The sequence below is a fragment of the Sus scrofa genome, chromosome X, assembly GCF_000003025.6.
Source record: "Sus scrofa isolate TJ Tabasco breed Duroc chromosome X, Sscrofa11.1, whole genome shotgun sequence".
In the NCBI taxonomy this organism is placed as follows: domain Eukaryota; kingdom Metazoa; phylum Chordata; class Mammalia; order Artiodactyla; family Suidae; genus Sus; species Sus scrofa.
This window is the reverse complement of record NC_010461.5, coordinates 67,344,839-67,357,409: the sequence shown is the minus strand read 5'-3', so window position 1 is coordinate 67,357,409 and position 12,571 is coordinate 67,344,839. Positions and strand designations below refer to the sequence as shown.

General features: G+C 38.3%; 1 protein-coding gene across 6 annotated transcripts in view; it reads left to right on the top strand.

Annotated features, from left to right (window-relative positions):
* Nucleotides 1–12,571, top strand: part of RPS6KA6 (ribosomal protein S6 kinase A6) — a 180,431-nt gene that overhangs the window by 57,705 nt on the left and 110,155 nt on the right. For all 6 annotated transcript variants that reach the window (XM_013990945.2, XM_013990944.2, XM_013990943.2 and 3 more), the window contains one exon: nucleotides 956–1,072. In XM_013990945.2, the coding sequence (XP_013846399.1) occupies nucleotides 956–1,072 (117 nt within the window). The remainder of the gene's footprint in view (nucleotides 1–955; nucleotides 1,073–12,571) is intronic.

The following is a 12,571-nucleotide window of genomic DNA, read 5'->3' as shown; positions in this document are numbered from 1 at the left end:
TGCAAAGCTAGGGATTGAACCCACCCTCACAGAGAATGTCAGGTCCTTAAGCCACTGAGCCACAACAGAAACTCCCAGCATATAATTTATATATAAAGTTTCAATAAAAGTAGCGTCATGACCTCAAACATATGTTTGGGTTTTGCAGATTTTATTTGTCTTTGCCTTTCTCTTTTTTTTCGTCTTTTTGTCTTTTTGTTGTTGTTGTTGTTGCTATTTCTTGGGCCGCTCCCGCGGCATATGGAGGTTCCCAGGCTAGGGGTTGAATCGGAGCTGTAGCCACCGGCCTACGCCAGAGCCACAGCAACGCGGGATCCGAGCCGCGTCTGCAACCTACACCACAGCTCACGGCAACGCCGGATCATTAACCCACTGAGCAAGGGCAGGGACCGAACCCGCAACCTCATGGTTCCTAGTCGGATTCGTTAACCACTACGCCACGACGGGAACTCCTGCCAGTTTCTTTTTAAATGACATGGCTAGTTGTATATTTAAATATTTAAATATCGTTGACTACTTAAAGTGATATAGTGAAATACTATTTAAAAGAACTCTCGAGGTTCACATGTTTTGTCATGTCCCACAATTTACAAGGTTTAATCTATCTCTTGACTTTCTCCACATCCACCTAATAAGTTACACTCCAACGAGGGTCTTAAGACTCTTTTTAGTTGTTGATATTTTTCTTTTCTCTCTACCTAGTTGGAACAAAAGCTGAAGCATAGATTATATATGCTTCTCTTTACATGAAATTACATAATAGGGTTGTGGTGGTATATCTCTCTATATATGTTAGAAAACACAGGAAATGGGGATATTAGTAGCCCTTAAAACTCTGTGCTGGATTGAAAGAGTTAGGTATTAAATTACTCCTGATGTGATTTCTGGTTCTAAATGGAGCTGCTTATAAGATGTTGCAACTATATTTGAGTATTGCTTGTATTTCTTTTTACAGGATGAAGGAGTTGTTAAAGAAATCCCTATTACTCATCATGTTAAGGAAGGATATGAAAAAGCAGATCCTGCACAATTTGAATTGCTCAAGGTTCTTGGTCAGGGATCCTTTGGAAAGGTAATGGATGCTATTTTCTCCATTTGCTTTTCTTCTAAACATTTAGTGGGGACGTGTACACATAGGCAGAAATCTGATAAATGTGCCATTTCTAAACTTATCAAAAGATATATACAAGGGCAGCTCTAATCTTTCTCCTTTTTAATTTCTGTTCCATTTTAGTTCCATTTCTTTTTTCTTCACTTTATTAAAATTAAAGTATAGTTGATTTATAATGTGCCAATTTGTGCTCTAGAGCAAAGTGACACAGTTTATGTGTGTGTGTGTGTGTGTATAAAAACATTCACACATTCCATTTTTTATATTATCCTTCATCATAGTATCACAAGAGACTGGATATAGTTCCCTGTTCTATACAGCAGAACCTCATTGTTTATCCATTCTAAATGTAATAGTTTACATCTACTAACCACAAACTCCCAGTCCATCCCATTCCCTCCCCTTCCCCCTTTGGCAACCACAAGTCTGTTCTCTATGTCTGTGAGTCTGTTTCTGTATTGTAGATAGGTTCATTTGTGCCATATTTTAGATTTTACATATAAGTGATATCATGGTATTTGTCTTTTCTTTCTGACTTACTTCACTTAGTATGATAATTTCTAGTTGCATCCATATTGCTACACATGGAATTATTTCATTCTTTTTTATGGCTGAGTAATATACCATTGTATATATGTACCACCTCTTCTTAATCCATTCATCTGTTGATGGTTAGTCCCATTTCTTTATATTTCTCTATAATAAAGTTTTCTAATCCTCTGGGATCACTGATTTCTCTAGGACAAAATATAACATGCTATTTATTAGCTGCCTAAATCAAGATAGTTTGAGTTTTGTAAAAAAGGTCTTGTTTCTCTGTTCACATGCTGATATAATCTCAGCTTTCTTTATCAGTGATTTCATCTCTGTTCCTTATCTCTATCATAGAAGTTAGAATGTGTATGTCAATTCATATAGGAATGAATGAATTAATCTATTATCTGTTAAAGCAAGTATGTGTATGAAGTACAGTAATGGTAAGTACTGGGTAGTATATGGATTGTATAAAATTCCTGCCTTCAAAGAGGTTAAATTTCAAGGGAAAAAGCCAAATTGAGGATGATAAACTCTGACACTCATTATTAGAATTGTTTTATTAAGTGCTTAATGTCATATGATTCTTGGAAAAGAAGTATGTAGATCCTATTCCTGACTTTTGTACATCTAACATCTAAGACATGAAAAATATATACACACATTAATGGCCTTTAGGAAGCAGCAACAGCAGTTTAGAGGAAGAAGATAATGAGAAACTATTCTTTTCAGAGTGAATGAGATTTACTTTCAAGGGGGAAAGTAAAGCAGTTGATATTATTATGCACTGAAATATTTTAAAAGAAAGACATTTATTGAACACCTAGGGTGTGCATAACATGAATATAACATTGGCGAATATAGTAGACATTAATTGTCTCAAAGTAATATGATATATATGTGGTATAGGATATAACATGTAAAATATAGAGAAACATTTTAGGACATGGAAAGACAAACTAAGGTGGATTATGGTTTGGCAGTGAATTGGTGTATAAAGACAAGGAGGTAGGACTTTAATAGTTATACTGGGAAGAGTAAAACTAGAGGGAGCTTTTTAATAGATTTTGTGTATGCATGGGGGGTTGTATTTATAGAACTGACCTGAAGAGTAGGTATGTGCATTCTGAACACCTTTATTTTTTGAAGTTATTAAAAGTACAATATTCTTTTAAATATTTTACATTATATTTTTATGATGTTAATTTTAGAACAGAGGTGAAGTTCTTTTTATATCCCTTGTATATAAATGCTTAAATATCTACTTAAATAAAATCTTACTAGGAAAACATTGCAAGCCATTAAAAGTATTTGTTCTGTTACTGCGTGTGTGTGTGTGTGTGTGTGTGTGTATGTGTGTGTGTATGTATTCATATGTGTATTTATATCCTCTTTTCTCCAGAAAGGATTTAAGGCTGTCATAGATGAGTACCAAATAAGATTAAATTAGAAATAAGTTGGGGGATGTTCCTGTTCTAGCTCAGCAGATTAAGAACCCAGCTAGTATCCATGAGGGTATGGGCTCAGTCCCTGGCCTCGCTCAGTGGGTTAAGAATCTGGCATTGCTACAAGCTGTGGCATAGGTCACGGATGTGGCTTGGATCTGACGTTGGCTGTGGCTGTGGTGTAGGCTGCAGCCTACAGCTGCAATTCAACCCCTAGCCTTGGAACTTCCATATGCCATGTGTGCAGCCCTAAAAAGATAAAAAAAATAAAAAAATAATAAGTTGGGAAGATGATATAAGCAGGAAAATTAGAGCAGGAAAGATGAGATGAAGCCAGGAATAAACTCTACTGTTCACAAATGCTTGGTATAAGGGCTTAGAAATGAGACACAAGTGAAGACAAATTTTTTTGGCAGCCATTATGAAGAAGCTGAAATTTTTTATTTTTTATGGCTGCACATGCAGCATATGGAAGTTCCCAGGCCAGGGACTGAATCTGAGGCACCTATGCAACCTATGCAACAGCTGCAGCAACTCCAGATAATTAAACCCACTGTGCTGGGCCAGGGATCAAACTCATTCCTCTATGGTGACCTGAGCCACTGCAGTTGGAGTCATAACCCACAGTGCCATAATAAGAACTCCAAGAAGCTGATACATTTAATTGTATGATTATTGACTGTATCTTCTTTAAGAAACAGATCAAACAGACCAGATAAATTTTTCTCTTGGGGCTTCATAAAGGGAATGCAGTACAACATAATGAAATGTCCTTAGTAACATCTGCACAATAAATATAGCAACATGTTAACAAGTTGTCAATGCAGTCCTTAAAAAATTCAGGGAACCCTCAGCTTTGTACAGGAACTTTGGTTTGACAAGGGTATCACAGAAGTCTTTTTATTTGTAATACTAAAATACAGAATAGTGATCTTTGTGCAATTCATCAACCAAAGAAATATTGAGGAGGTGGCTTATTTTTCTTTTCTCCTAGGATGTGAACATACTTGCTTGTCAGTATTACGTCATTTACGTAGGCATTGTGTGGGTGAGACTTGCTATTTACTGAACCTATTCAGGAATTTTGCCAAGGCTATGAATCAGTTAAGTGTAGAAGCAATTCCAGGAAACTTTGGACTACAATCGTATTTATAATTTTTCTGTAAAAGTTCCATTGTTAAAATGCAATAAATGGAATTTTAGCCTATATAAAGCTTTGTGACATTAAATGTCTTTATAGTGTCTTTAATGGGGAAAAACTACGAAAATCACTTGTAAAATTGTATTTTAAAGAAGCATGCATTGTCATCATAAAAGATGGATATAAACTTCTGTGCAAAGCACACCAAGTATGGTGCTATTAATGACCGTTAATGTGTCGATTGAAATGTGTATACCAAACAACTTATATTAAATGATTTTAAGCACAATAAAATGCAGCACATGAATACATATTTGAAATTATCAGACAAGCCTTTCTTATATTTCACATGCCAAGTCATATTTACACAAAGCATACATTTTAAAATTCATAGATCATAATAATTTTGTATTTTGGTAGTAAAGCCTTTAAATATAGAACTTGAAAATGAATTTTGAAAATATCAAACCCTTTTCCTGTTATGTTTAATTATTTATATATCAAAAATTAGTTTTAAAATATATGTGTATAATTTCAGATTTCTTGGAATTGGTCCATTCTTTTCAATCAGTGTTAAAGCTATGCAATTTTTTGGTTCATTTAATCAAATATTTTATTTCTTCCTGGAAAATATAGAAGTCCATATGACAGAGAAAAAAGTATATTGGAGTAATTAACTCATTTATTTTTCTTCTGAATAAATTCCAAGAAAAGGATTAGGGTGACTGAAAAGAAACATCTCAGACAGGGATAGATAAGTTCTTATTGTTTTATTTTTTATTATTATTTTTTAGTAGTTATTTCCCTAATACATTTTTTTTCCTACTCTACAGCATGGAGACCCAGTTACACATACATGTACACATTCTATTTTCACACATTATCATGCTTCATCGTAAGTGCCTAGACATAGTTCCCAGTGCTACACAGCAGGATCACGTTGCTAATCCAGTCCAAAGGCAATAGTTTGTATCTATTAACCCAAAGCTCCCCAATCACCCCACGCACTCCCTCTCCCCCTTGGCAACACAAGTCTGTTCTCGTGGTCCATGATTTTCGTTTCTGTGGAAAGATTCACTTGTGTCTTAGATTGCAGATATAAGTGACATCATATGGTGTTTGTCTTTCTCTTTTTGACTTACTTCACTCAGGATGAGAGTCTGTAGTTCCAAACATGTTACTGCACTGTGGCATTATTTCATTCTTTTTTATGGCTGAGTAGTATTCCATTGTGTGTGTGTGTGTGTGTGTGTCTGTGTGTGTGTGTGTGTATCACATCTTCCTAATCCAATCATCTGTCGATGTCTTGGCTATTGTGAATAGAGCTGCAATGAACATGTGGGTGCATGTGTCTTTTTTTAAGGAAAGTTTTTTTCAAAATATATGCCCAATAGTGGGATTGCTGGGTCATATGGTACTTACGATTTCTAAAGTATAGATTTCTAAGGTATCTCCATACTGATTTCCATAGTGGATGTACCAGCTTACATTCCCACTAACAGTGCAGGAGGGTTCCCTTTTCTCCACATGCCATCCAGCATTTGTTATTTCTGGACTTGTTAATGATGGCCATTCTGACTGGTGTGAGGTGGTATCTCATGGTAGTTTTGATTTGCATTTCTCTTATCTATTCAGGTCTTTTGCCCATTTTTCAATTGGGTGGTTTGCATTTTTTGCTGTTGAGTTGTATAAGTTGCACATATATCCTAGAGATTAAGCCCTTATCAGTGGCATCCTTTGAAACTATTTTCTCCCATTCTGTAATGTCTCTTTTTTTTTTTCTTTATGGATTCCTTTGCTGTGCAAAAGCTTCTCAATTTGATGAGGTCCCATTGGTTTATTTTTGCTCTTATTTCTGTTGCTTTGGGAAAGTGACTTGAGAAAATACTCATAAGGTTGATGTCAGAGAATGGTTTGCCAATGTTCTCTTCCAAGAATTTGATGGTATCTTGTCTTAGATTTAAGTCTTTCAGCCATTTTGAGTTTATTTTTGTGCATGGTGTGAGGGTGTATTCTAGTTTCATTGCTTTGCATGCAGCTGTCCAGGCTTCTCAGCAATTCTTGCTGAAAAGTCATTTTCCCATTCTATGCTCTTGCCTCCTTTGTCAAAGATTAATTGACCATAGGTGTCTGGGTTTATTTCGGCGTTCTCTATTCTGTTCCATTGGTCTGTCTGTCTATTTTGATACCAGTACCACACTGTCTTGATAACTGTGGCTTTGGAATGTTCCCTGAAATCTGGGAGAGTTATGCCTCCTGCTTGGTTTTTGTTTCTCAGAATTGCTTTGGCAATTCTGGGGCTTTTGTTGTTCCATACAAATTTTTGGATAGTTTGTTCTCGTTCTGTGGAAAATTTCATGGGTAAATTGATAGGCATTGCATTGAATCTGTAGATTGCTTCGTGTGGTATGGCCATTTTTACAATATTAATTTTTCCAATCCCAGAACATGGTATATCTTTCTATTTCTTTACATCTTCTTTAATTTCCTTGATTAAAGTTTTATAGTTCTCAGCATATAAGTCCTTTACCTCCTTGGCCAGATGTATTCCCAGGTATTTGATTTTTTGGGGTACAATTTTGAAAGATATTGTATTTTTGTATTCCTTTTCTAATATTTCATTGTTAGTATACAAAAACACGATTGGTTTCTGGATGTTAATCGTATATCTTGCTACTTTGCTGAATTTGTGGAACAGTTCAAGTAGTTTTTGGGTTGAGTCCTTAGGGTTTTCTATATATAGTATCATGTCATCTGCATACAGTGATAGTGTTACCTCTTTTATTCCTATGTGGATGCCTTTTATTTCTGTTTGTGTGGTTGCTGTGCCTAGGACTTCCAAAACTATCTTGAATAATAGTGGTGAGAGTGCACGTCCTTTTCCTGTTCCTGATTTTAGTTGAAATTCTTTCAGCTTTTCTCTATTGAGTATTATATTTGCTGTGGGTTTGTCATCAATGGCTTTGATTATGTTAAGGTATGTTCCCTCTATACCCACTTTGGTGAGAGTTTTGAACATGAATGGATGTTGGACCTTGTCAAATGCTTTTTTGGAATCTATTGAGATGATCATGGGGTTTTTGACTTTTCTTTTTTGAGTGTGCTGTATGATGTTGATTGATTTGTATGTTGAACCATCCTTGAGTACCTGGTATGAACCCCACCTGGTCGTGGTGTATGATCTTTTTTGATATGTTTTTGGATTCAGATGGCTAAAATTTTGTTGAGAGTGTTTGTGCCTATATTCATCAAAGATATTGGCCTATAGTTTTCTTTTTTTGGTGGTATATTTGTCTGGTTTTGGAATTAGGGTGATGGTGGCATCATAGAATGTCTTTGGCAGTGTTCTTTCTGCTTCAATCTTTTGAGAAACTTTAAGGAGGTTGGGCACCAGTTCCTGTTTGTATGTTTTTTAGAATTCTCCTGTGAATCCATCTGGTCCTGGACTTTTATTTGTAAGGAGTGTTTTTATGACATATTCAATTTGATTTCTAGTGAATGGTCTGTTCATTTGACGTGTTTCTTCTTGAATCATTTTTGGCATGCTGTAAATCTCTAGAAAGTTGACCATTTATTCTAGGTTGTCAAATTTGTTAGCATACAATTGCTCACAGTGTTCTCTTTTGGTTTTCTGTATTTCTGTAGTATCTGTTGTGACTTCTCCTTTTTCATTTCTGATTTTGTTTATTTGGGTTTTTTCTCTCTCCTCCTCTTGGTGAGTCTAGCCAGAGGTTTGTCCATTTTGTTTACCTTTTCAAAGAACCAGCTCTTGGTTTTATTAATTTTGTCTATTGTTTTTTGAATCTCTATTTTATTGATTTCCTCTTTGATCTTTATGATTTCCTTCCTTCTGGTAATTTTTGGTTTTGTTTGTTCTTCTTTTTCTAATTCATTTAGGTAGTGGGTTAAGTTGTCGATTTGATATTTTTCTTCTTTTTTGAGGAAGGCCTGTACTGCTATGAATTTCGCTCTGAGCACTGCTTTTGTGGCATCCCACAGATTTTCAGTGGATCTGTCTTGATTATCATTTGTCTCAAGGTATTTTTTAATTTGCTTCTTGACTTCCTCATTGACCCATTGGTTTTTCAGTAGCATGTTGTTTAGTCTCCATGTAGTAGGTTTTTTCTCATTTCTTTTCCTGTGTTTGATTTCCAGTTTCATACCATTGTGGTCAGAGAAGATACTTGAAATAATTTCTATATTCTTAAATTTGTTGAGGTTAGCTTTGTGATCAATTCTTGAGAATGTTCCATGTGCACTTTAGAAGACTGCATTTTCTGATTTTTTTGGATGTAATGTCCTGAAGATGTCAATTCAATCTAACTTTTCCATTGTTCCCTTTAGGATCTCTGTCGCCTTATTGATTTTCTGTCTAGAAGATTTGTCTGTTGTTCTGAGTGGGGAGTTAAAGTCTCTTAGTATGATTGTATTCCCATCCATTTTTCCTTTTATGTCAGTTAATATTTGTTGGACGTATCTGGGTGCTCCTATATTAGGGGCACATATATGTTGATGATAGTAATATCCTCTTCTTGAATGGATCCTTTAACCATTAAACAGTGTCCTTTGTCTTTCTTTGTGGCCTTCGTTTTAAAGACTATTTTTTCTGAGTATTGCAACTCCTGCTTTTGTATCTTGTCCATTGGCATGAAAGATCTTTTCCCATCCTCTCATGTTCAATCTATATGCATCCTTTGCTCTAAGGTGAGTTTCTTGTAGGCAGCAGATTGAAAGCTTTTGCTTTTTTATCCAATCTGCCACTCTGCGTCTTTTGATTGGAGCATTTCGTTCATTGACATTTAAGGTGATTATTGATAGACACGTATTTATTGCCATTTTAAACCGTTTTCCGGTTGATTCTGTTTCTCTTTTCTTATTTTCTTTTTTGTGTTGGAAGGTTTCCATTTATTTTATGCTTGAGTACTTTTCTTTTCCCTTTTTGTGAATGTAATGTTTGGTTTTGATTTGTGGTTGCCCTGTTTTTTAAGCAGGTTAAGCCCTTACTATATCTGCTTGCTTTTTCCTGATAGTCATATAGGCTCAGATGCATCATTAAAATAAAAGAAAGAATCTGTATTTTCTTACTTTCCTTCCCCACATTGTATGATTTAGATTTTTTTTTTTAACATCTTCATGTTTAGATCTGTATGCTGGCTTATTTAAGTGACTGCTTTCCAATTGTGGTTTCCTCCATCCTAATTCTTCTTTTACTGTTTTTTTTTTTCTCTCTCTTTTTAATTTAGAGAAGCCCTTTCAGTATTTCTTTTAGAATTGTTTCATATTGCTCTACTCTTTTAGCTTTTGTTTGTTGGAGGAATTCTTCATTTCCCCTTCTAATTTAAATGATATTCTTGCTGGATAGAAGATTCTAGGTTGCAAATTTTTTTCCTTTCTTCACTTTAAATATATCTTGCCACTCCTTGCTGGCCTGTAGTGTTGCTGTAGAGAAAGCAGCTGATAGCCTTATGGGGGTTCCCTTATAATTAATGCTTTGCTTTTCGCTTGCTGCCTTTAGAATCCTCTCTTTATCTAACTTTTGCCATTTTTATTATACTATTATCTTGGTGTGGGCCTGTTTGGGTTCAGTGTGTTTGGGGCCCTCTGTGCTTCCCGTACCTTGATATCAGTATGCTTTAGATTTGGAAAATTGTGAGCCATAATTTCTTCAAATATGTTTTCAATCTGCCTTTCTTCCTCTTTTCCTTATGGAATTCCTATTTTGCATAGTTTGGCCTGCTTTATATTATCCCGTAGGTCTCTCATATTGCTGTCATGTTTTTTCATTTGGCTTTCTGTCTGCTGTCCTGATTAGGTGGTTTCCATTATTCTGTCTTCCACATCACTAATTCATTCCTCTGCATTATTCATTCTGTTCTTTATTGCATTAAGCTAGGTTTGTATCTCGGCAAATGAATTTTCTAGTTTTTCTTGGCTCCTCCTTATATTTTCTAGTTCCTTTCTAAAGGAATCTGCATTACTGTTCATATCCTCTCTTAATTCCTTCAGTGTTTTCAATACCTCCCTTTTGAACTCAATGTCTGTGTGACTGCAAAGGTCTGTTTCATTCTTGTCTGCTTTAGGTGAATTCTCCTGTTCCTTTAACTGGGAATGGTTTCTGTGCTTCTTCATCTTGCTTGCGTTTTTCTTTTTTCTGTGTTGTTTGAGGAAGCCAAACCATAGTCTTGTAAGGCTGCTTCTATGCAAGAATACTCCTGTGTATTTTTTGGGGGGTTACTATTTATTTTTGGTGTGGGAGTTTGAATCTTTGCTGTCTCTTTCTTTGGTGTGAGCAGGCCTTTGTTTCCAGGATGCTCAGTGTGTTTTCAGGGAGAAGGAGGCAATGGGTAGGGCCAGCAGTCAGTCCCTGGTCACTGGGATCTCAACAGCAGCATGGATCCGCAGGAAGGTGGCACAGGCTACTCCTAGTTGCAGGGCCCTGGGAGATGGTAATGAGCTCCAGGCAGATCTACAAAGTTACCAGAGCATTTGGCAGAAGCAGCAGCAGGGTGTGTGAGTTCCCAGGGGAGTGAGAGCAACAACAGCTAGTGTTCGATTGCAATGCCCTCCTTTGAGGTGTTTGGAACCGAAGGCAGTGACTGCTCAGGGACCCCTAGTGGTAACAGGCCATGACCACCTCTGGAGTCAGTGATAACTGTGGTGGTTTGCCTCCATCACCTGTAGAACTTGCATGAAGAAATCCACCTCACTTAGCCCACATAGGAGGTGCTGTATAGGTTGCTGCTAGTTTCAGGATGCTGGGAAGTGACAGAGATCAGGTGTGTGGGTACTGCCTGGAACATTTGGCAGTGGCGACAGCAGGGCAGGTGTGTTCCCGGGGGTGCGAGAGCACCAACAGGTGGTGTTTGGTCACAGTGCCCTCCTCTGTGGTACCCTTTAGGTGAATGGGGCTGTAAGTGATTTTTATTCAGATATCTCCAATGGCAGTGGGCCACACCCACTCTTGTATTAGGGATAACTTTCCCCTAACTCCTGCAGACCACACAAGAAGCACCCTGTCCCACTTAGCCCACGCAGGAGGTGCTGCACCAGTTGCTCCTAGTTGTAGGGTCTTGGGAATGGACAGTGATGAGGTGTCTGGGGGTCACCCAGAGCATTTGGCAGTGGTAGCTGCAGGATGGGTGTGTTCCCAGGGGAGTGAGAGCAACAGTGTATGGTGCTTGGTTGCAATGCCCTCTTTTTTTTTCTTTTTTGGAAACCCCTGAGGTGACTGGGGTCGCTGGTGGAGCCCACTCTCAGGCCCCCAGTGGTGGCAAGCCGTGCCTCCCTCTGGCCTCTGAGATGACCGCCACAGTCTGCCACTGCCACCTGTAGATCATACAAGAGGCACCACGTTGCACTTAGCTCCCTTATGCCCTTAGCCCACACAACAGGTGCCTGGCCACTGGTAGCCTGTACAAGAAGTGCCTCATCTCCCTTAAAGGAGCAAGAGGCTTCTTGCAGCCCCATAGCCTCCACAGTGCTGCCCCACCCTCTAAGCCTGAGGGCATGCACATGCTCCAGGGCAGGGAGTTTCCTCCTCTCCCCTCCCCAACAATGGCGCCTTGCCTCGCCTGTGGGTCTGGACCTTCTCCTGGGTTCCCTCTGCCATGGTGTTCCCCTCCTTAGCCTGTTGCACTCTGTTCCTTAGCCCATCATGCCATCCCCTGTTCTCTCCCAGGGACTGACCTCCAGAGTTTGAGCCTCAGGTCCCTGTACCCCCCACCCCGCCAAGCATCTCAGGCTGTGGTGTCCTGGCCAGCGGTTCAGATGATCTGTGCGGCTCTCACTATGCTTTGCTGTTCTCAGTGTAGCTGCTGCGTTTTCCTCGGCAACTTTGAGGTCCTACAGCTCTCACTCTGCTTTGCTGTTCTCAGTCCAGCTTCTGTGCTTTTCTTGGCGACTTTGAGGTCCTGCCAACTCAGGCGATCTTTCGTCAGTTCGGTGGCTCTCCAGGATGTGGGTTCCTTTTCTCCTTCACTCCTCCCTCTTTGGAGTGCTAGTCCTGTCCTGATTCCTTTTCTCTCGCTCTCTTTTTTTCTTTTGTCCTACCCAGTTATGTCAGGAGTTTCTTGCCCTTTTTGGCAGTTTAAGTTCTTCTCCCAGCATTCAGTTGATGTTCTGTGTGAGTAGTTTTACATGTAGATATGTTTTTTTTGATGTGTTTGTGGGAGAAGCTGTGCATAACCTCTTACTCCTGTGGCATCTTGCTCCACCTGGGATAGATATGTTTTTAGATTGCAGCCATGCAATTTCCTCTGTAGTTGGTCATGAAAAGAGCAGAGTGAGATGATATTTTCTTATGCTAGGAAAGTTTACCCGTTAGACCTGAAAAGAACAAAT